Here is a 26,269-nt window from a genome sequence, read left to right as displayed (position 1 = left end):
GGAAACTCAGAGGCACACAAGAACTATTCTTAACTACCAAACCTTTCTCAATCCTCCACTGAGGTTAAGTTTGGTAGGAGGGATAAGAAAGGACAAGCCAAGTCATTAGTTCCAAACCAATCACTAGTATCTCTAGTATGCTGTTAGGCCAAAGTTTATTGGCCACAGCAAACATCTTTAGTTGTCCAGGAAAAATCTGATCATATGATAAAAAGTTGGAATTTATGAGAATCCTTGTTCAAATCAAATAACTGAAACTATAAATTTATTTCATACCTTTGGGTTAACAAAATGGTGGAATTCAAATAAAGATATAGTCAGAGCTCACAAAGCTTAAGTTTTACTTTTCCTGTCTTTGAAGGAAGACTTACCAATATCCAATCAAGGGAAAATATCCAAAGAATAGAAAACAAAGTTGTTTCTCCCTCCTTGGAAAAGAACTTTATATAATACAGTAATTCTACACCCTGGAAAAAACTGATTTCCTAAATGTAATATGTTCTCCCTTATAAAACAGTACAAACAATTCAAGAGTTCAAATAAAAACACTAGCAAGTGGATGCTTTTGAAAAATGGAATACAGCAGTCATGTGATACTCTAAGCTGGCATGTATCACACGATGCGTTGCTAAAATTCAAAGCAATCCTTACCAAAAGGAATTTAAGGCATATTTAAACCTTTTCAGAGAACGCACAGCAGACCAAAATGCTCAATAAAAAAAGAGGTGTTAACATGAGAAATTAATCAAGCATTGTAGTCAAGATTTCAGAGCAACTTTATATAGCAATTTTGCATCATTTTCACTATAAGTAGCAGAAATTTCCTGTGCCTAACAAGCCCAACTTCAGTGTATCTGATTCAATACTCTTAATATTGGAGATGAAAAAAAAAAAGTATCAGAAAACCCTTTTTCAAAAAAATATTCTAATGGGCTGGGGATATAGCTCAGTTGGTTGAGCGCTTGCCTCTCAAGCACAAGGCCCTGGGTTCAAATCCCCAGTACCACAAAAAAAAAAAAAAAAATTCTAAGACTTTAGAAAAAAAATCTGTCCATTCCTCGCCTTCTCATTAAAACTTTCAAGTATTTACAAGAACTATTCATGTGCCCAGCACTGAGTGGTTTTTGGCAGTTGGATTACAATACATGAATTAAAAATAACAGATGTAGCTGAGTTTAAGAAACAAAGACCACAAAGGGAAAAGAGCCTGTACATCTGTACATCTAGCTCTGGTGAAAAGATCTTTAAATGTTTTAGATATCTATATGGATGAGTTTGTTAAAATATATTCTGCTTGACCAACTGTACAAACAAAACAAAAGAATGCCCCAGAGTTAGAGGAGGGAGAATAAAAACCTTACCTAGTTTGCAAATTAATGTGATGAGCAGTAACCAATTTTCACATCACCAAAAAACATGGCACAGCACAGATTTAGGTTAGCCATCTACAAATGGGCCAAGAAACATATAATATGCCTTTAAATCATTTGTTATAATTTATTAGGTGTTGGCATAGAAACATTAAAACAAACTGCAATTTGCTTTTTTGCCTTTTTAAGGCTATATTCTAATCAGCATTTTGATGAATTTGTCAACTATGTCAAATTCAACAATATTTCAATACTGAACCCTTTAAGTTTAAACAAGAACAGAGTATAACTTAATTGCAAAAATATACAAGTGAGAATAAAAAATAATAACATAAATGCCACTACAGGATGAAATCTTTAAGAACTGTATGTAAGAGTTTTAAAGGGGAGAGCTTTTATGTAACTGATCTGTATTCAGTAATATCACATTTATTAAGTGGGGGGGAAAGGAGGAGATTACTCTTGTTGCCTTAAAAAAGAAAATTCTGTATACAGTAGCAAAACAAAAATTTTAACTAAAAAATATGTTCATGTTTTATTTGTGCCAAGTTGGAATTTTTAATGACTGAGCTCAAAGTGAGATAAAATAAAAACAAACATGTTGGGTTTAATTTCTTGAGTGCTTTCCACTCACTATTATAGAATGTTAGTAGAAGTTTTGACTTTGAATTTTAACACACTGAGTGAACTAAGTATTTCCCTTGGAAAATTCTTCCCAAAGTTATTTAGGGCAAAAAGAAAAATCATTTTGAGTGGGTGACTATTTAAAATGACTTTACCTCAAGTATTCATATACCCAGTATTAATGAATATATATACACACAGATACGTCTGAAAAGAAAAACAAGAAGCATATCTGTGCAAGAGGATATTTTCTCTTTAAAAAGGCAAGGCCTTTTATTCCTTAAGTTACACAACGACATCTGCTTTAGCACATATGCTTGCCTTTTTTTCATGTAGGACTTTCTTTGTAGTCCCTTCTGTGCTACTGCACCAATCCTCCACTATAAAGAACTTTTTTTTTCCTTACAATGAGTCACATACCTACCTCCAGAAAAACAGGGCATAAGTTTAAGAAAAACACTGATGGACATCAAATCCTTGTTTCTTAGTTACAATTTATTTCCAGAAATAGCATCCTATCCTATGTTCATTTAGGTTCTGTTAAAAAACTTTCTTTCTTTCTTTCATCTTTGCAATATGGAAAAATTTTTCCAATAATTTTAATGGGATATAACATACACAAATACACACACACACTCACACACACACACATGTAAGCACACACACTCCCACACATGTTGACAAAGTCATAATCTATACCAAGAATGGTGAAAATGACAACAGCAAGCTAAGCAGAATAGACTGTGCTATTCTGCTTTATAAGTACAAAGAATAAAACGATGGTTAACGATTCATTTGGAGTGGCAGGATGACTTATAGAACTTTAAAGCAACACAGATACCCAGATTCCATCTACACCTCAAAGTTAGAATTTCTAAGGAAGAAAACCGCCTTGGTATATACATTTCTTAAAAACAGTAATTTATGATATGCTGCAGAAGTTGAGAACCAAAGGGTTTAGGCAATCTGGTCATGACAACTGCTGAATGTACCTTAAAAATAAAAAAGCATCACACTAATATAACTACTTATTTTTCTTAAAAAAGATACTATACAACATGTATAGTAATCTTCAACAGAGAAAAGTGCAGACATTAATAACTTGTGACGTCTGAACCAGTGCAGATATTAGAGAATGACAATTTCAGGACAAAAGCTTGATTGAACAAGTAAAGGAAAATTCTTATGGTGCCTGTGGTAAACAATCTTAGATGTGGCATGCTTTATGGAAAGCCTTCCAAGATCTACATTTACTTTACTGTTGGCTAATTATCAGGCTAAAAGATTTAAAAATCTTGACATAAAAGAAATAGAAATGAAGTAAACATGGTAAAAGTTGGCATATTCAGCACATGAGGTTAGTTTTAGATTTGTTTTCTTCTATACTTAAATAGAATTTCATATGTCCTTTTCATCTTTCTACAATGAGCTGTTCATTTTCTAAATGAACAAAAGAAGGCTGGCTTTTCAACAAGGAGTCCAGTCTTATGACAGGCTGGGCTAACCATCTACTTCTCTTAAGTGGATATTCTAAAAATATTACAAGAATCTATACTATAGTTTTGAGAAGTAAACTTACTGGTAACCAGCAATAAGATAATGAAAAGGCATTTCAATTGCTATGCTAGATAATAAATGTGGTAAATATAATTAATAATAATAGATAAATATTTATTAAGGGCTGACTTAATTACTAGCTATGCAGTGTTTATTTTTTCATTATATGCCCACAACACTTCTGTGAACTTTCCATGGTGTATTCCCTTACTTACTGATTAAAAAACTAAAAGATATATTTTAAAGGCTGCCCAATGCCTTACTATTAGCAAATAGCAGAGGTAGGGCTCTGACCCAGCTCTGGCAACAAAAATCTAAGCTCTTAATCAGTAATCTCTACTAATATGAGTAGATTCAAAGTAGAAATTAACAGACATGTAACACTCCTTTCAAGTAATCATAGTAAAAAGGTACATAAATAATTACACAAGCCTCACTAAAGATAGCATAAGAATATTAGGCCTAATAATAGAAAATAACTATAAATCTTATAGTTGTTTAAACATGGCAATGGATTGCATATTGTCTTTAGGCAGCTCCTGAGTAGATGATTTAGAAGTGTGTGAACACAATGTTATTACTCTAAAGAAATAAATTCCAATTGATGAGGTTCAGTTAAGCTCTTAAATACAAGGCTAATGCAAGGTGAACTAAAATTTTCATTCCTCATGAAAAGTTTAAGTCATTACATGGCTCACTTCTACTTTTAAGTCAGAAACAGATGATCACCCTCATTTGGAAGCTTAAAAACTGGTGTTTCATGTGAATGGTATTAGGTACACATGATATGCTAACAAAATGAACTGGAACTTTAGGGTTTTTCTGTATGTATCTGATTATATGTATAACATAAGAATAGCACTTCGATTATTAAGGTTTTAATTAATATTTGGAAGTTGTAGAAATTTGCTGAGAGACAAAATCACAAAATGTCATAAATTTTATAATCGCAGAAACTATTCATTCAAAAAGGTCACATTTTTTCAAAAGTTAGAAAAAGTCATTAGTAAAGATCCCATGGTTAGCTGGATGAGGTGACTCATGCCTGTAGACCCCAGCAGCAGCTGGGGGTGGGGGTGGGGGTGCTGAGACAGTAAGATTGTGAATTCAAAACCAGCCTTAGCAAAAGCAAGGTGGAAGCAACTCAGTGAGACCCTGTATCTAAATAAAATATAAAAATAGTACTGGGGATGTGCTTAGTAGTCCAAGAGACCCTGAGTTCAATCCTGTACCAAAAAAAAAAAATCCAATGTTTGAGAATCTCTTATATAGAAAAGGGCTGTACACAATCTTTAACTAAATATGGATACAGTAAAGTACAAATAATGTCCCTAACTCCAGGTTTTCATATCCCAGTATAATCATTTTTAAATGAAGAGTATATGTAACCGAGTACTATCTTAATTTGAATTAAAAGACAGAAGAGAAAGGTATGACTTCTGGAATGGCAACAGCAGCCATGTGGCAATGCAGTACTTGGTCCTCTTTCCCCCTAATTATAGACACAGTCTAAAAGGTAGATAAGGGTGAGAAACAAAAAAGTGAGCAAATTACCATACTAGTCTTCTGGCACCTACACACAGTATATCAGTTCTCTAACAAGGAAGACTTACAGGAAGCCTCAAATACTGGCATATAACTGCCCTTGCCAAGGGGGATGACTGCAATTGGATCAGAATGTGGAGCATGGATGCTCCAGGGTATGATCAAATCATACTCAATATGCTCAATCAGTTTAGAAATGAACAGGAGCAAATGCAAGGTGTAAAAAAGTACAAAAAACAAAAAAAAACCTCACCAATTAGAAGCTAGCCAGGGAAATTAGGGAAAGAGAAAAAAATGGGTTTAAGAGAGTCCTTTGATGATGATCATAAACACTACACACATTCCCAAAACTAAGGCTGCGGAAGAACAAAAGCAGAGACTGTACAATGTGAAATCAGTAAACTGATCCAACCAAGATACTAAATATCATGCAATCAACATCAAAATAATAAGACAACAAGCTCTCTGAAGGGTAGGGATAAATAACACTACTACAATACATTATATAGAATGTACAAGTTTACCACACCCAACAACACAAAACAAAAAGAGGAAAAATAATAGGAAAGAGTATCTCACACAGGGAAAATAAGAAGCAATGGTACTTGTCCTGTGACACAATCTAGATATCAGACTTGACAATCTAGATTCAGCACTGATTTTAAAGAAAAAACACTCAAAGAAATTAAGAAAACCAAGCTTAAAGAATTTAAAGAAACTATAGTGATATTCTCATAAATACACATACTGATAAAGAACATAATTAGTCAAAGGAAGCAGAGAGAATTTGGAACAAAAATAAAATAGCAAAACACAAAAATTCAACAAGAGGTCCTAAATAGTAGCTTTGAGTTGAAAGAAGAAAGAATTGGTAGACTTGAAGAAATAACTGATGAATTGTGCAATGTGAAGAACAGAGGGAGGATACAAAACTAAAAATGAATGGAGCCTCAGCAGAGATGTGAGATCCTACTAGGTAACCAAAATGTACATAATAGAAGAAATACATGAGAGAGAGAAAGGAAACTAAAAGAAAAAATTAATGAAGAAAGTAGCTGAAAATGTCAAAATTGATGAAAATAATGTGCACATATAGAAGTCCCATGAAAGTTTTAAATAGAACTACACAAAAAGAGGTATATGAAAGAAAACATCCTACTCAAAATTTTAAAGCAAAAACAGACAATTTGAAAGCAGTGGGAAAATGACTCACTGCATACAGGAGAACCTCAAAAAGACTAACAGTTTACCTTTTCATCAGAAATAATGAGGACAGAAACAATGAAATGATATTCAAAGTGCTAAAATTTAAACAAACAAAAAACTCTAAAATTAAATGTCCTCAATGTTAGCACAAAAAGACCCGTCAGGACACATATCTCCGACGGATCATCTCAGCTGTTTATTCAAGAATGAAGTTTTATGCAGGAACATGGTGACACCAGTAGACCCACTTTCCTGGTGAAAATGAGCCACTGAACAAAGGAGGAGGACTGACTTATGTAGGTTATCTGAGAGGGGTGACTTAATTAATGAGTGTGTCAGTTTTGGGCACTCAGGATTTGGGGTCTGTTTTACTGGGGTGAAATGGGAGGGAGTCTGGGGTCAGCATCAGTCCTGGGATTTATCTTACTTGGTCCAATGGAGGGCCTGGGGTCAGTGGCTTATATCGTGGAAAAGTTTTGTTTAGGAAGGGATCAATGTTTTGGCCTCGTTCCAGAGACTGCCTTTCTAGCTTTGATGGACACTTTCTCCCCAGGGGTTTGTTTAGTCCATCGGGAAAGGAACACTGCTATCAATGTATGGCGTTCTTTTCATTCCCTTTTTCTAGTTCTCATTATTTTGAGGGGTAGTCATTTTCCATATCTAATACTCAAAGAAGCTTATATCCAACAAAACTATCTTTAAAGATTGAAAATGAAAAAAATAGTTCCAGATATACAGTCACTGTTAGCAGAAACAACATATAATAAATACTAATGAATACGCTTCAGACTAATGCAAAGCAACTCTAGACAATTCCACAACACAAAAATAAAGCGGCCACTGCGTACAAGGGTGCAGCCTGTTATCCCCACAACTTGGAAGACTGAGTCAGAAGGATACAAGTTCGAGGCTAGCCTCAGCACCCAGCAAAAGACTCTGTCTCAAAATAAAATTTAAAAGGCTGGGGATATTGCTTAGTGATACAGTGCACCTGGGTTCAATTCCCAGTACCAACAAAAAGGAAAAAGGGGAAGGGGGAGGTAAAAAAGTTAATTATGAAGGTAATTATAAACGACAGCATAATTTAGACCTTTCTTCTTCTTTTGTCTCTAATTTAAAAAGTAATTGCATAAAACGAATATATAATTATAGTTGTACAAAAGATAAAACTTTGTATTCAAAGACATAAATGGGTTCAAAGTAAAAATATGAAAAAAATATATCAATTAAACAGCAACCAAAAGCAAGATGAAGTGGCTATACAATTATCAGAAAAAAATGTATAACAAAACAACTTACTGGATTAAAAAAACATAGTAACAAAAAGATCAAACTATTATGAAGACATACAATAAAAATATAATTAAAACATATCCAAAATAAACACATGAAACAAAAACTAATGAAATTGAAGGGAAACAAATAATTCAACAATAATAATACTTAGACATTTAAATACCCTACTTTGAATAAAGGATACAAAAACTAGGTAAATTATCAACAGCATACAAAAGACTGAAACAGCACTATAAACCAACTCCACCTAGAGACATAGACAGAATACCTCACCAAACCCAGCAACAGCAGACTATTCATTCTTCTCAAATACACATGGAAATTCCACAGGATAGATCATAAATTAGCCCATAAAATGAGCCTCAGTAAATTTAAAAGAATTGAAGTCACCAAAAATAAGTTCTCCAACCACAATTTAGAATTAAAGTAAAAATCCATAACAGCCAGAAATTTGGAAAATTTCTGTGAACTTAAACTCACCATTTCTGAGAATGAATGGGTCAGCAAAGAAGTTGCAAGGAACATTAGAAATATTTAACATAGAATAAAAATGGAAATAATATCACAGCACAAATTGCAGGATGAAATACAGTATGGTTCAGTAGAAAATTTATAAGTATAATGCCCATTTTAAAAAGAAGAAAACATCAAAATCAATAACTCAATTTTTTTTATTTTTATATTTTAGTTTTATTAATATATATATGAATTATACATATTAATTGGGATTTAATGTGATATTTCAATGTGTATATATAGCATTCCCTGATGAAATCCAGACCTTCCTTTATCTATTCTCTTCCATTCCTTCCAAAAGTGCTATCAGTTACTATTCTATATCATTCAGGTTGACTTATTAATTTTTTAATTTGAATTAGAAAAAAAAAATTAACAAGTAGCCCAAAGCATGCAGAAGGCCAGGTGCAATGACAACTGCAGTGGAAATTAATGACATAGAAAAGTTAAAAATAGAGAAACTAAACAAAACCAACAGTTAATTCTCGATAAGTGCCAACAAAATTAATAAACACTTAGCTAGTCTGATGAAGAAAAAAGACTCAAAAAGCAAATATTGAAAAAGAGTAGCAACTGAATTTTACAGATAGAAAAAGGACCATAAGAAAATACTATAACAAATATGTACCAAAAATAAAAACAGAAAACCCCTAAAAAGATAAAATTACCATATCATTCGAAGAACAGAATAGAAAATGTAACTAGACCACTATAGCAGTATATATATAGAATGAGTTTATGTTTAAAAACTGCCCCAAAAGAAAAGTATAGACTGAAATGGATTCACTGATGAATTCTAAAAAACATGTGAGAATAATACAAATCCCCCACAAATTGTCCAAAATATAAGAAATATATCCTATATTCATTCAGTGCACCAAGTATAAATTCATCTCACAAGTCAGATAAGGGCTACTCAAAAAGTACAGACCAATATCCCTCAGGAATATAGATGCAAAAGCACTCAGCAAAACACCTGCAAATTGATTCATACAACATAAATACAAAAATTGCACATGATCAAGTGAGATTACCCCAGGAATGGAACACTGATTCAACATCCAAAAATAAATCAGAACCAACAGCCAAATTCATAGCTAAGTTTAAAAAAGAAGAATCAATATTTCAATAGACAGTGGCATAGCATATGACAAAATCTGTGACATTTAATTTAAAAAATTGAACAACCTAGAAATTAAAGAAATATCTTAAAACCTTATAAAGTCCAGCTATGATCTAGTAACCATCATATTTAAAGAAAAAGACTGAATGTTGTTCTTCCTAAGATTATGAAAAGGACAAGGATTATTGCCATGACAACGTTTTATTCCAGTTGTACTAGAAGTCCAGCCAGTGACATTAGGTAGAAATCAAAGGTATTCAATTGGAAAGAAGGACGTAAAATTATTTCTACCTGTAGATAGCATGACATTGTATATAAATAAATGCTTTGGAAAGGAATCTACTAAAAAACCTATTAGAATTTTTACGTATATAAGAGTAAAATGCAAAAATCAGTTCTATTATTTGGTAGCAAGGAACAATCTGAAAATGAAATTAAGATAAAAAATTCTGTGGGGAAAGGAAAAAAAATACAGAAAAAGTCACAAACTATTACCCTAGGTAAATGTATGATTACACAACTGGTATGCCTCTACTTCATGTACAGATAAACAAGATGTATCCCATTTGTTTACAATAAAAATAACTTTAAAAAAATAAATTTTAAAAAAAGAAAAAATTCAATTTGTAAGTACCATCTAAGATAAAATGCTTGCTACAAAACATTGTTAAAAGAAAGGAAGATACAAATAAATATAAAGCTCATCAATTAATATGACAGAAAACTATCAAAATTTCACACCAAATCTTGAAGGAATTTACATGCATAAACTAAATTATATGCAAATAAAAGGAAAATAATAAAAATATTTAGAAAGGAATGAAGATCCACAACTCATTTGTAATTTCGAACCATATCACAAAACTATAGTAATCAAAACAGTGTGGTATCTGATATGCTGATTCAAAGGGAAGTCCAGAAATAACCCCTCACATATATAAGATCAACTGATTTTCAACAAGGATGACAAAACAATTCCAAGTAAAAAGAATGGTCTTTTCAACAATAGTGTTGGCAAAAACAGGACACCTGCGGCAAAAGAATAAAGTTGAGCTGGACTGGTGACATGTGCCTATAATCTCAGCAACTTGTGAGGCTGAGCAGGAAGATCAGTAGTTTGAGGTCAGCCCTGGCAACTCTGCAAGACACTCAGCAACTTGGAGAAACCCTGCCTCAAAATAAAAACAAAAAAAGTACTAGGACATAGCTCAGTGGTAGAGTATCCCTGGGTTTGATCCATAGTACCACATACACATGGGAAAAAAGTTGAATTCCTTCTTTATACCATACAAAGTAATTAACTCCAAATGGCTAGAAGAGCTAAATGTGAATTCAAACTCGCTAGGACAGCTAATACTTTTATGGAAGATAGTGTTAGTAAGGACACAGAGAAAATGGAAGAACTATTGATGATAATGTAAAATGGTGACACTGGAAACATTCTGGAAGTTCTTCAAAATGTTAAACATAAGAGCAACCATATGACCTCTATAATTTCAACCCTCATATACACTCAAGTGAAATAAAATATATAACAATGTAACATTATTCATAACAAGAGTGGAAGTAACTCAAATGCCTATCAACTGATGACTGGATAAATTAAACAATATATATCTATGAGGGAATTTTATCTGACAATAAAAAAAATGGCATACCACTACCAACTGACTAGAAACTGGATAAAACTGAAATAATTATACTAAGCATAGAAGTCAGTCATTAAAGACTCAAAATTACATATTTCTACTTACATGAAATGCCTAAAAAATGCAAATCTATAGAAATATAATGTGAGATCAGTATTTCTTAGGGGCGAATGGGGCCTAACTGAAGGAAGTGGAAAGAGACTGCTCATAGTATAGGGTTTCATGTTTGGGTGATGAAAATGATCTAAAATTAGACTTCAGTGAGAGCTGCACAATCTTGTGAATATAGAAAATTTACTGAACATAAACTTCAGGTGAATTTTATGGTATATGAATTATATCTCATAACTTAAAAATAAAGATTATTAAATATTAAAATAGTATCCTACTCAAAATCATAATAATGATCACACTTTATTTTGTAGTGATCATTGCTAGGCATTACTTCAGATGCTTGGATAATTGTGATATATGGAGAAAAGCATTTTCTACTACATTATAAATTATCATTTCTGAAATATATGTCTGAATGTGAATTATATCCAAATGGCTTCAAGATTATAGAGTCCTACATTCAAACTCTGCTAACAAAGAAAGCTTTAAGCTTTATTATGAGACAGGTTGCAGAAATGGGACTAGAAAAATTTGGAATATTCATAATAAAAAATTATAGCATTACTAGAGGTCAGCATTGAACAAATTCAAGTAAACTGTAGAATCTTTTTTTCCTTTTACGTTATCTATCCTGGCTTATTTACAGTAAAATTTTCCTAAATGTTCCTTACATAAAGAACCACATCAGACAGTGTTAGAGTGTCTAGCTTCAACAATCAAACACAATTTAGAAAACTCGAAAGGCAAAGAGAAGTCTATTATGTTTACCCATGTCTTTGCTTTTCCCCTTTGTTCTTTCATGTTCCAGGACTTCTTCATCATTTCCTTTTTGTTTAAACAATGTCCTTTAGCCGTTTTTATTTCAGGTAGGTATGCTGTGACAATTCCTTAATATGAGAATATGTTGATTCCCTACCACCAGAATTTGTGTTGAGAGTTTCCTTTTCTGTTTTCCCCCAATAATTGATAGTTCTAACCATTTCTTCTGGTGAAAATTCCACCATCATTCTATAATTGTTTTTCTCCCATTGGTAAAATATCATTTTACTCTTGCTGCTTCCAAGATTAATTTCTATTTAGTTTTGAGAAGTTTGGGTTCTGATGTATTAAACAAAGTCTCTTGAGAAACAGAATTAATAGGATATGTACAAATATAGAGCTTATTTTAAGGACTTGGCTTATGCAATTAAGGAATCTAATAAGTTCAAATTTGCAGGGATGGACAGATGTTATAGGTTGAAGTAAAAAGGATATCAGGATGCAGACCTAAGGAAGAGCTAATAAAGCAGTTCAAATTAAGTCTGTTGGCAGATTCTTCCTTGCTTGCGGAAAACCAATCTTTGATCTCCTAATGATTGAATGCTGCCAATCCACATTATGGAAGACAATCTGCTTTACTCTGAGTCCACAGAGTTAAATGGTAATCTTATTCCTCCCAAAAAACACCTTGTGGAAACATCCCAGAAGTGACCAAATAGCTGAGCAACCTGCCCCAGTCAAGTTGATGTAGCATTAACCATCACAATGTACCTTGGCAAATATCTTTGATTTGTTCTTTGGTTTTTGTTAAAATATTTGGAATTCTCTTGGTTTCTTGAATATATAGTATAAAATAGTCTGAAAAATTTGGGGCATTTTCAGCTACTACAACCAAAATTTTTTCAAACTCTATTCTCTTCTTCTAGGACTCTGATGACAAAACATTTTAGAATGTTTGTTGTAATCCCACAGGTTCCTAAATCTCTAATCATTTGTTTTCAGACTCTTTCTGTTCATTATTTTCAAATTAGGTGATTATGTTCTTCATTTTCAAATTCATAATTCTTTTCTTTATTCTACAATCTGCTGTTAAAACCACCCCTGATTTTTTTTTTTATTTTGTTAATTGCATTTTCTACTGCTAAAATTTCCATTGGTATTTCTTTAGATAATCTTTTACTTTGCTGAAGCTTTTGAGATTTTTCTGTTTTTTTTTTCCATTTGGTTCATGATGTTCACAATTGCCTGATAAAACTTTTTTATGAAGGATGTCATCCTCGGAAGAATCTTAAAATTCTTGTCAAATAATTCTAACACTGGTATCAGCTGAAGGTTGCCATCTGTTGTTACGTTTTGGTTTTTTAATTGAAATCAAGATTTCCTTGTTTCTTGTATTGGTTGCACTGGTACTGGGTTTTTAAAAAATTTTTTACTAGAGCAATACAATTATATCTAGTATTTGGGTTCATCTGACAAAATAACACATGTGAGGAAATTGGTTTCAGTCCCCATTCCCCAACTTCCCTTCTCTCTTCCCTCTTGTTATTCTCTCTTCTCTCCTCTATTGATCTCTTTTCCTCCCTTACTTATTTTCTTTGATTGGTGTTTTCTACACACATATATACATAGGTAAAATTCTTATGAGTACAATTATATATGAATATATCATGCTATTATTAAATTTATTCCATGTTTCTATCCCATTCTCTTCTTACCTTCTTATCTCTTAGTCTCATTTTTCTACTATGCTGATCTACCTTATACCTCCATGATCTATCTCCTCCCTTGCCACCTTCTTTCGAATTATTTTTCTCCACAGAGACAAAAAAAAACATAGGAATGAATTCTATAGTATTTTGTATTCAGATTTCTTGACCTGCTGCTGTCATATTTTCAAATGGTCTAAGTTGCACCAATGCAGAGCAATATCTAGCATTACCTTGTAATCCACCAAGTATGTTTCAATGGACATTGACTGATCAACTAAAAGGAATGATATACCAAAATATGCTACACTGTAAGTCTATAATTTGTGTTTGCTTGCACATGCTTTATGTGTGTTAAAATTTCTATTAAAGTTTTTCAAGTTTAAAAGAATAAACAAAGAAGATTCTCAAACCTCTACCTTATATTCATCGACAATAATGCTAAGGGCTTCATGACCAGCTTTTCTCATATCTTCTAATTCTTGTTTATGTTTCTCCTGAAAGAAAAAGAAAATCCATGATTTGTCTTCTGTTTTGTTTTCAAAATAATGAAATCCTTGACTTTTGCTTCAAAGAATGACTGGGCAGTTTGTAGCATTCTAATGCTGCAGATGAAAAAGAAAATGTTCTGTTTAAAAAATACGGGAAGCACAAGGCCATGAGGAATTGAAAGCAAATAGCTGAGAAAGGAAAACCAGAAAACCATGCTGAGAGGTAAAAAAAAACAGGTGATGGTGCTTCCCCCTTGGGACATTTGATGAGTTGCACAAATTGTGCCAACTTCTTAATGTAGAAGTTCCCTGGTGATCAGACCTCTTCTCTTTTTCAAACACTAATCCATCTTGATTCTATTACCTTAAATACTATTTATGTAAACTCCTTAATATATATTCCCAAACTCTGTCATGGCTGATTGCCAAATTTATTTATCTATTAACATAACTACATGGGTATCTAAAAAGAATCTCAAATTTAGTGAGTTCAAAATCAAAATCCTGGCTTTCCTCTATATATTTTCCCATGCCCAGACAAAAAAAAATCTTGAAATCATTTCTAATTTCTCTTCTTTCTCCCTTGCAAACCATGTGCTACAATCATTCAGAAAATCTTGTTGACTTGATTTTCATTAACAAACTCCTAAATAGCATGACTGTTTACCCGGCATTGTTCTAAATCCTTTACAAATATTTGTTCCTTTAATTAATTTACTTAAACATATTATAACCATCAGACAATCCAGTGTCTGAGCACTTTGTAACATCCTCGCTGCTACTTCTCTAGTAGTACCATGAGCATTTCTTACCAGAATTACTACAATACACTCTTGTTGCTGAAATTCCATTATCTCTCCAGTAAAGTAGCCAGGAGAATTCTTTTAAAACTTCAGAACAATCAGAAATTTTATATAAAATAATACACATTAATCACTATCCACAAACTGTAATTTATTTTTCTTCACGGAACCTATCACTACTGAATGTTTTGCATTAATTTATCACTGCCTATACCCTGCCCCCACAAACATATACTATATTGGGAAAGATAATGACAGTATTCTAACACGATGGCTCTTGAGAAGATGAGGAAAAGACAGATATCAGAAATATTTCAAAGTCTGACACATATTCAATTTGAGAAGGTAAAGTTTTACCTGATCTTGAATGTATGTATCTCATGGTGCATTACATATTGTGTCAGCTCAGTAAATACGGACTGAATAAATAAAATATAATGGGCAGAATTTGAAGGTCAAGTATTTTTGAGAAATGAGAAAAGAATTTTATTCTTCATCAAAGAGAGACAGAACTACTTAACATCAAAATAAGAATATTAAAACATGGAAAATGGTCCCGAACCTAGGTTCACATACATGCTGGATAGATGAATGGATAAGATTATAGTTGATGTTCTTTTTCTGATAAAAGCTGTACATATAAATTAACATGTTTTTGGTCATGTTTCTTTATCTGTTAAGTAAGAGAGTTGGATTAAATTATTTCTAAGATAACCTCCCAACTTCCTTAACGCTATTCTAGGACAGAGTATGCTACAATTAGATTAATCAACCCTGCTCTGCTTACTTCAAAGTTGCTAATACAACCACACTGTAGCATACCAGGCTGCCCAGTTACCAAAAGAAAAATACAGGAATAACCAAACACTACTCATACATGGTCTGAAAATTTTATTTCAAGAATACAAAGCCAAAAATTTACAACCTACCTTCAAAGTAGTCAAAACCAAATTTAACCACAATGATAGCTTTCTTTCAAAATGTCAAATTCCAAAGCATCACTAGAAAGGGAAGACTCAGGAAAATACCCTCACATTAAATAAAACTGCATAATTTTTAAACAAGAAGAGATTTCAAAGATAACTATCCTGATGCACTCATTTTATCATTCAGGAAAGTGAGGCATAAAGAGGACAAGAAATTTGTTCAAGGTAAATGAGTTCAGTCAGGGTAGGGCAAAGTCTAAATCACATCTTCTGATAGTCACTCAGTGTTTATTTAAAAATATTCTAGGCTATTAACATAGCTCAGTGGTAGAATATTTGTCTAGCATGTACAAGGACCTGAATTATATACCTAGCACTGGCAGCCCCAAAAAAATCATGTTAAAAAATGAACTGTATTCCTAATCTTATTAACAGGTTTGCTTTCAGTATGAAATTCAATGATACAGAAACTCATGTCACATATCATACTTTCTGAAGAAACTAAGACACAATTGGTCATTCTTGGTAAAACTTGAAAAAGTTCTTCATCAATTCCTTACAGTCAAGCAGAAATTCTGGTCTGACAAAAATGCTGCAAAATAAGGTGCTTTTCAAAGGTTATCAGAAGCACATTCCAACCAACCTTCCACTACACATAACCACTAGATTCTAACTCCTTGCTTTTCAAAATGATTATATATCTCATATTCTTAATGTGCCTGGACATGATTAGTATTCAAAAAGTATCAGTTGAACAGCTATGTAAACAAGCAACCATTGTGCTTTCCAGAAAAATGATAAATTAGCAAACTTTTTATTGGTATAATTTAAGATATCTGAATCAAGATTTATTTACAAAAAACCTGAAGTTATGGTACAAACTAATAAATATTTTTCAATTCACTTCTATCATGGTTGGCCATTGCCAAGCCACCCAGAACCCATACTAATCACCTCTAATAAATTAATCTATGCATAGCAAACAGAATTCTTTGCCACATAGATGGTTAAAATCCAACATTTGATTGGCATGTTTGGAATAAATTATTACAAGTCTTTAAAAGGGAAAAAGAGCAAAGAAAGAAACTCCATAGATCAATCAAGTATTACATTCCACCTACTAAAAGACAACTGATTCTTGCTTTCCCAATTTTTTGGCCATGAAACAGTCTATAAATAGCATACCAGAACATAATTAGCTAATATCATCTGATTGAGAATAGTTTTTCAATACAGGCTTCACTACTACTTTCTCTGAAGCCACAAGATTGCCTCCTTTTCATAACAACAAATCAACTATATTGGAAAAGGCAGGCATAAAACACCTCCAGATTATCCAAAAGGAAATCTGTGGGGCAAAAATCAAAATAAAGATAGTAGGATAACATCCAACCAATGCACTGAAAGGTTCTGACTGGAAAATGGTATAAAATTCTCCCCTACCAGAATCTAAAGAATCCAACACACCACCATGGTCTATTTATAAATGTCAGAATAGTGCAATAAAGATTCATTTAGATCATACTATCAAAACAGAAGAAAAACAACAAAACAAACACCGCTTCATTTTCATTGACCCTACCATCTAAGAGGTACAAGAAGCCTGGTTGATTCCTAAAGAAACCAAAATTCTCACAAAGAAAGTAGGTTTCACCTGCACAGCACAGTCTTATGCAACAGGAAGTTTTTCCCATTGAATAAATGTTTACTCTTTACCTCTCCATTCTATTTGATTCCTCAGTTTCTTTACATACTCTAAAGAAAACAGCACGTGACAGAACACTTCAAATTCTTCCCCAATTAGCCTCACAGACTAATTATTTTAGCCAAATATTAAATGGAAGAAAAAAAGACATAGGGATGTAAGAATCAGACTAAAGGTATCACGTAACACTACGGATGGAAATAAACCATCCCTAGTAGTGAAACAGATGCTTCATAAGATTATCCCATGTCCAAACTAAAACTTTTAGGAAAGTAATTAATAAGTTAGCAAATGTGGAATGAATAAGCTAGTTACCAAATTCATCACTCTGAAGATGAAAACAACTACTCATGTGGAACTCATAAGAGAATATGTGTTTATAACAATGTAATTATTGTTGCCATTGTCATTTCTGCATTACCATAACATCTCACTTACCAATTACATGCTGTTAACAATAAAAGCCAAATTCTGCATAGTTTGAGAAACACAGCCTCTTGGAAAACCCTGGCTGATGATGGCTAATTTGTTGATTGGATTGGCTATATTCCTACTGCCACTTCAATGTCACATTATTATTTGCTCCAGCAGAAAAAATAAAGGACCAGATTAGATTATTATTTGTCTTCAGCTTTGTCAAGCTCTTCAAAAGCTTTTGTTAAGAGGTTTTTGTTGAGAGGTAGATGCTTACGATGATTAACTCAAGCCAAGCAGGGAAGAAAGAAAGAAATGGAAAGGAGATGAGGAGGAAGGAAAAGAAGGGCAAAAAAATGAAGGAAGCAAGATGGGAGAGGGAAGAGAAAGGAAGGAGGAAGGGGAAAGAAAACGGGAGAAAAGAAAAAGAGAGAGATAGAGGGAGAGAGGGAAGACAGCATTTTGAATTTAAGAAAAGCTTCACGTACTTGTGTTACACAAATACAACAATCCTCCTAGTTGGTGGTTCCAGGTGCCGGCATCAGTATAGTAAGGAACAATTTCCAGCCAAATAATGATAAAAGACCTATCAATAAATCTACAAACATGACCCTAATCATGGTGGATATAAACCTCTCTAAAATTCTTAAAATATTTCGTGATTTTTCCTATATTAAGGCTGTTCTCCAAAGTTTGGGAATGGCCCTGTCACCATGTTGACTTAAGGAATCTTACATTCATACATAAATATATGTTGTTTAAAGTCACCATGTTTTAGGAAACTGTTATCAAAAACTTATGAAAATAATACAGATTTTAGTACCAAGAAGAGGCATGATGCCATAAGAAGTATCTGAAAAAATGGAAGTAACTCTGGAATTATGTTATAGGGAAAGACTGGAAGAATACTGAGGTGTAAGAGAAAATAAAAGCATATATTACTTTGAACAGATGGTGAGTAGAAATATGGGCATTAAAGGTAATACTCATGGTGGCCCAGGAGGAAGTAAAGAGGATGGTAGAAAAAGCACCTGTCACTTGACCTATCCTTTTTTCTTTTTTGGTGGGAGGGTTGCTGGGGATTGAATCTAAGGCCTACTGCATGGTGGGCAAGTCACTCTACCACTGAACTACATCGCTGTCCCAGAGGTCTGTCAATTGAGAGTGTAAATAAATCATAGTGAACAGAATACTCGTAGAAGTGTGAACATTGGGGTGTTTCTGGTGAGATCTCAGACAGAAATGAGGGACATGTCTTTGGAAACTGGAAGAAAAGTAAACTTTGCTACAAAGGAGTAGAAATTTCAGCTGAGTTGTATTCTACTAGGTAGAAAACAGAATTTAAAAGTGATAAACATCCATATTTAGCTGAGATTTTTAAGCAAAGGATTGAATGTGTACACTAGTTTCTCCTTGCTGCTTTTAGTAAAATGCAAGAGAAAAGAAATTAGGAAGTGTTAAACAAAAAGGAACTAGCACTTAATCACTTGGTTGTTCTTAGTCTATTCATATTACAAAATGAGCTAGAATCAGGAAATTCACTATTATAAAAGCATACTTTAAGAGAAAAGTTAGGAATGTGACTGGATGACCTTTTGTAAAAAGATTAGGTAACTGGCACCTGGGTCCAATCACCATCTATAAAAAGTCAGGAATAGATACAGATCCGCAAAGGATCTGTAGAGTATCAACTTGTCTATCAGCATAAAGCCACTTGGTGTACACAGAAGATCCACATGGCTTTGAGAATATTATACTATCAGAGATACAGAAAATCCTGGGCTGAAGGGTAGAAAATAAATGAAATAAAGGAAGATTACCAGGTTTCTGTAATTCTACAAATAGGAGATAAGCTGATAGGCAGCAAACTGTAAATATATGCTAACCTTTAAGAAAGAGGAATAATGATTCTGAAAGTGGAGCTATGGGAGCAGAGACCAGGGACATGGGACAACACTCAGAAACTCAACTCTTGGGTGTAAGGCAGAAGCCAGTAGTCACAGTCAGAGAGGAAAACAGAGCTCCAAATGCAAAAGGTAATCAAGTCATAACTCGGGGCACAGAAGGCACCTGGAGTGCAGGCCCAGACATCAACTGAGCTTGAAGCACATGTCCAGATGCTCACCACACTGGAGTTACTAGGGCAGGACATTCAGTCACAGAGGATTATTTTCAGGTCTTGAGACCTAATGGAATTTTCCCTGCTAGCTTCTGAACTTGGTCAGGACCAGCAATTTCCCCCATTCAGATGGGAATCTGATGCCTGTGCCACCACTGCATTCTGGAAGCAGATGACTTGCTTTCTGGTTTCACAGGTCCATCAACAGAAAGGAAATATGCCCCAGGATTGACCATACCCAGATCGTGGCCCACACCAGGGTTCAATGGTTTAGATGATGACATTTAAGGCTTTTGAGAAAATGATATTTAGATGAGATTTTAGACTTAACACTGATGTTCCGAGAGGTTGAAATTTCCTGGAATACTGAGAATGGATGAATGAATTTTACATAATGAATAAGAATTCTGGGTACCAGTTACTACTGTAGTGGGTTGTGTTGTATTCTTAAAGAGGTTTGTTCAAGTTCTAATCCCTGTTACCCTCTGCAGAAACAATTAAGGATTCAGGGAGATCCAAGATGGCAGACTAGAGGGTGACTGCATCTCCCGTCGCTCCAGAACCCAGGATTCAAGAAGGGGAGGCACTGAGAGACTCGGACTAACATAGAGCCACAGGGTGAGTCTCTCCCACTGGGTGAAGCTCGGCCTGGGTGGTAGGCCTGGACATGGGCAGTTTCTCAGAGCAGGGCAGAGCAGCTAGAATCTTCCCCAAGCAGCCCTGCTCCCTCCGGCAGCACGCTCCTTCCACAGCTAGCTTCCTGGAGAAAGCCGCCCAGTGAGAGCCATTCCGCACAGAGCCAGCTCCAAGCCCCGGACCCAGCGGCAGGCCCCAGCCTGCAGGTGGCTTCTGGGACCAGGGCAGGGCAGCCAGAGACTTCCCCTAGCAGCCCTGCTCCCTCGGTGGCAGGATCCTTCCACAGCCAGGTTCTTGGAGCAGTCCACCCAGTGAGAGCCTTTCCGCACAGAGCCAGCCCCCAGCCCTGGAACCAGAAGCAGGCTAGGGGAAGCTTTCTTCGGAAGCACTGCATTATCAAGTTCCTTCAAGACTTCAGACTACTGAAGGCTGGGAGGTGATACACTGGAAATCTACAGGGACACTATAAGCCAAAGAGGAAATTTGCAATATCTCAGAGTCCCACTGACATCTGACCAATATGAGAAAACAAGGGAAGAAAATGTCCCAAACAAACCTAGATACTATATCAATAAAACCCAATGACAGCACAGCAGAAGAAATGTCAGAAAGGGAGTTCAGAATGTACATAATTTAAAAAATTAGGGAAGCAAATGAGATGAAAGAGCAAATGCAGGCATTAAATGATCGCACCAATCAACAATTAAAAGAGCAAATGCAGGAAGCAAGAGATCATTTCAATAAAGAGTTAGAGATACTGAAAAACAAAACAAACAGAAAGCCTTGAAATGAAGGAAACAATAAACCAAGTTCAAAACTTCATAAAAAGCATAACCAATAGAATAGAACACTTGGAAGACAGAACCTCAGATATTGAAGAAAAAACATTTAATCTTGAAAACAAAGTTGACAAAACAGAGAAAATGGTAAGAAATCATGAACAGAATCTACAAGAATTATGGGATATCATGAAAAGGCCAAATTTAAGAATTATTGGGATTGAGGAAGGCTTAGAGAAACAAACCAAAGGAATGAACAATCTATTCAATGAAATAATATCAGAAAATTTCACAAATCTAAAGAATGAAATGGAAAACCAGATACAAGAGGCTTATAGGACTCCAAATATACAAAATTACAACAGACCCACACCAAGGCACATTATTATGAAAATACCGAACATACAAAATAAAGACAGAATTTTAAAGGCCACGAGAGAAAAGAATCAAACTACATTCAGGGGGAAACCAATAAGAATATCAGCAGATTTTTCAATCCAGACTCTAAAAGCTAAAAGGGCCTGGAACAACATTTACCAAGATCTGAAAGACAATGGATGCCAACCAAGAATCTTATACCCAGCAAAACTTACTTTCAGATTTGACGATGAAATAAGATCCTTCCACGATAAACAAAAGCTAAAGGAATTTACAAAAAGAAAACCAGCATTGCAGAACATTCTCAGCAAAATATTCCATGAGGAAGAGATGAAAAACAATGCTGCAAATCAGCAACGGGAGAAACTAGCCTAAAGGAATAGCCAAATTAAAGGGAAACCAAATCAGGTCAAAGAACAAAAATGAGATAAATGACTGGGAATACAAATTATATCACAAAAACAACCCTAATGTTAATGGCCTGAACTCATCAATCAAAAGACATAGACTGGCAGAATGGATTAAAAAGAAAAATCCAACAATATGCTGCCTGCGAGAGACCCATCTCATAGAACGAGATATCCACAGACTAAAGGTGAAAGGATGGGAAAAAACATACCATGCACACGGACACAGCAAAAAAGCTGGAGTATCCATCCTCATTTCAGATAATGTGGACTTCAAGCCAAAACTAGTCAGAAGGGATAAAGAAGGACATTACATACTGCTTAAGGGAAGCATTAATCAGCAAGACATAACAATCATAAATATCTATGCCCGAACACTGGCTCATCCATGTACGTGAAACAAATCCTTCTCAATTCCAGAAATCAAATAGACCACAACACAATAATATGAGGTGATTTTAACACACCTCTTTCACCGCTGGATAGATCTTCCAAACAAAAATTGAATAAAGAAATCATAGATCTCAATAACACAATCAACAATTTGGACTCAACAGACATATATAGAATATACCATCCAACAAAGAAGGAATATACTTTCTTCTCAGCAGCACATGGATCCTTCTCTAAAATAGACCATGTTTTATGCCACAAAGCTACTGTTACCAAATACAAGAAGATAGAGATACTACCTTGTACTCTATCACATCATAATGGATTGAAATTAGAAATAAATAACAGAATAAAAAACACAAACTTCTCTAATACCTGGAGATTAAATACTATGCTATTATATGATGAATGGATAACAGAAGACATCAGGAGGGAAATAAAAAAATTCGTAGAAGTAAACGAGAACAAAGACACATCATATCAAAATCTCTGGGACACTATGAAAGTAGTACTTAGAGGAAGATTTATTACATGGGGCACATTCAACAAAAGAAGTAAAAATCAACAAATAAAAGACTTAACATTACAGCTCAAAGCCCTAGAAAAAGAAGAGCAAACCAACACCAAAAGTAGTAGAAGACAGGAAATAGTTAAAATCAGAGCCAAAATCAATGAAATTGAAACAAAAGAAACAATCGGAAAATTTAACAAAATAAATAGTTGGTTCTTTGAAAAAAAAAACCAAAATTGATAAACCCTTAGGCACACTAACAAAGAGAAAGAGGGAGAAAACTCAAATTACTAAAATTCGAAATGAACAAGGAAATATCGCAACAGACACGAGTGAAATACAAAATATAATTAGAACTATTTTGAAAATCTATATTCCAACAAAACAGAAAACCTTGAAGATATCAACAAGTTTCTAGAGACATATGAATTACCTAAACTAAACAAGGAGGACATACACAACTTAAATAAATCAGTTTCAAGCAATAAATAGAAGAGGTCATCAAAAGCCTACCAACAAAGAAAAGTCCAGGACCAGATGGGTTCTCAGCCGAGTTCTACAAAACCTTTAAAGAAGAGCTCATTCCAATACTCCTCAAAGTATTCCATGAAATAGAAGAGGAGGGAACCTTCCCAAACTCATTCTATGAAGCCAATATCACCCTGATACCTAAATCAGACAGAGACACATCAAGGAAAGAAAATTTCAGACCAATATCCTTAATGAACATCGACACAAAAATCCTTAACAAAATATTGGCAAAAGAAAAGAAGAACTCAAACTATCCCTCCCTGTTCACTGATGACATGATTATATATTTAGAGGACCCTAGAAATTCCACCAGTAATCTTTTAGAATTCATAAGTGAATTCAATAAAGTAGCAGGTTACAAGATCAATGCTCATAAATCCAATGCATTTTTATACATAAGTGATGAATCTTCAGAAAGAGAAGTTAGGAAAACTACCCTATTCACAATAGCCTCGAAAAAAATGAAATACTTGGGAATCAATCTCACAAGAGGTGAAAGTCCTCTACAATGAGAACTACAGAACACTAAAGAAAGAAATTAAAGAAAACCTTAGAAGATGGAAAAATCTCCCATGTTCTTAGATAGGAAGAATTAATATTGTCAAAATGCATACTACCAAAAGTGCTATACAGATTCAATGCAATTCCAATTAAAATCCCAATGGTGTACCTTACAGAAATAGAAAAAGCAATTATGAAATTCATCTGGAAGACTAAGAAACCCAGAATAGCTAAAGCAATCCTCAGCAGAAAGAGCGAAGCAGGGGGTATCACAATACCAGATTTTCAACTCTATTACAAAGCAATAGTAACAAAAACAGCAAGGTATTGGTACCAAAATAGACAAGTAGATCAATGGCAAAGAATAGAGGACATGGACACAAACCCAAATAAATACAATTTTCTCATACTAGACAAAGGTGCCAAAAATATGCAATGGAGAAAAGATAGCCTCTTCAACAAATGGTGCTGGGAAAACTGGAAAACCAAATGCAACAGAATGAAATTAAGCCCCTATCTCTCACCCTGCATAAAACTCAACTCAAAATGGATCAAGGACCTCAGAATCAGACCAGAGACCCTGCATCTTATAGAAGAAAAGTAGGTCCAAATCTTCAACATGTAGGCTTAGGATCAGACTTCCTCAACAGTACTCCCGTAGCACAAGAAATAAAAGCAAGAATCAACAACTAGGATAGATTCAAACTAAAAAGCTTTCTCTCAGCAAAGGAAACTATCAGTCATGTGAAGAGAGAGCCTACAGAGTGGGAGAAAATCTTTGCCACTCATACTACAGTGTGGCAGGCGGAACTGGGGGCCCAGGGTTACGCCACGTGCATCCAAAGATGACGACTGGCAGAGAGCAAAGGGTGTTCTGAATATGCATGGAGAAAGGTAGAATGCGTTTACAATTGGCTGTATTATAATCAATTCAGCTGCCTAGCACGTGGACAGATATACTTTACATGTATGCTTCATTGAGTGATCGCTTGACCTTTAACAGGATTGGATGGACATATCTGGTTACAATTGCTTATGCATGAGACTGCTTATATATTGAGGGTGTTATTGGAATAAAGGGGAAGCTGCTTCATGAACTTCTGAAGAGTACGTGTCTTCTGTCCTTCTGTTCGGGCTGTAAGCATGAGGAGCAGCATTTTCGGTAAGCGAAAAGACAAAGAAGCCATGGTTTCCCGTAAGAGAAGCCATGTGGCGAGCCGCTTGAAGCAGCCCTGTCAGCAAGCAGCCACGGTTTTCCGCAAGTGGTAGCCCGCCAGGGGAAGAAGCCGTGGCGTTCTGTAAGTTGTGGCCCAGACTGGGATCAGACAAGGATCGAGCTAGAAATTGGTGAGCACTGAGTTATTAAAAAAAAAAAAAAAAAACAGTTTCGCTAGCGTAATTAATGATAAGGTTTTCCTATTTGAGGAAATGGTGGCCTTAAGGTTTTAACAGAAGAGTCCCCTAGAGAGGGATTATTAACAGAAGATTCTCCTAGAGAGAGAATATATTGAAAGGCTGTCCCAAGAGACAGCGAAGGACGTCCCATAACAAATATGTGCAAATTAATGTTTGTGTTACCTTTTCTTGTTTGGTTTCTGTTTGTTCTTGTTATAGCGTTGTGTACATTAGTTCGTTTTTGTCTGACTTCGAAAAAACCAAAATCTCAAAAACAGTTAGGAGAAGGGGAAAAGATATTAGAAACTGTAAAAAAAGAACAATCAAATCAAGCTTCTGAAACACAAAGTAGATGTTCAGACTCTGAGGAACAGGAGCAATCTGAGACAGAGCCGGAAAAGAAGTTACCTCAGTGGCATTTAACCCCTACCGCAGCACCATGCCCTCCGGCGTATAATCCAGATCATCACCCTTTTTCAAGTTGTAAGGACACATTTACTTGCTGCACAGGGGAGGCCCCCAGACAGTGGGCTGATGTAGAATCTCAATCAGTGTTCCCAATACTCCCAGTATTTGAAGATCAAAACAATCAGAGATATCATCAAATATTAGACATAAAATTAGTGAAACAATTAAAAGAGGCAGTTTTGTCCTATGGAGTACAAGCTGCATTTACCATTTCTTTATTAGAGAATGTTGCAAGTTAAAATCTTACTCCAACTGATTGGGGTAATTTAGCAAAGGCACGTTTATCTGGGGGACAATATCTCATGTGGAAGGTGGCTAACCAGGAGTTATGGTCTGATACTGCCTGA

General features: G+C 34.6%; 1 protein-coding gene across 9 annotated transcripts in view; it reads right to left on the bottom strand.

Moving 5' to 3' along the window:
• The window catches only part of CCDC91 (coiled-coil domain containing 91), a 423,551-nt gene that overhangs the window by 206,506 nt on the left and 190,776 nt on the right, over positions 1 to 26,269 (bottom strand). For 7 of the 9 annotated variants that reach the window (XM_079139390.1, XM_079139391.1, XM_079139395.1 and 4 more), the window contains one exon: positions 13,885 to 13,962. The exons of the other annotated variants lie outside the window; for them this stretch is intronic. In XM_079139390.1, coding sequence (XP_078995516.1) covers positions 13,885 to 13,962 — 78 coding nt within the window. The remainder of the gene's footprint in view (positions 1 to 13,884; positions 13,963 to 26,269) is intronic. 9 annotated transcript variants of the gene reach the window in all.

The sequence above is a fragment of the Sciurus vulgaris genome, assembly GCF_902686455.1.
Source record: "Sciurus vulgaris genome assembly, chromosome: 5".
NCBI classification, from domain to species: Eukaryota; Metazoa; Chordata; class Mammalia; order Rodentia; family Sciuridae; genus Sciurus; species Sciurus vulgaris.
Note: the sequence above shows the minus strand (reverse complement) of the source record. Positions and strands in the feature narration are given on the sequence as shown.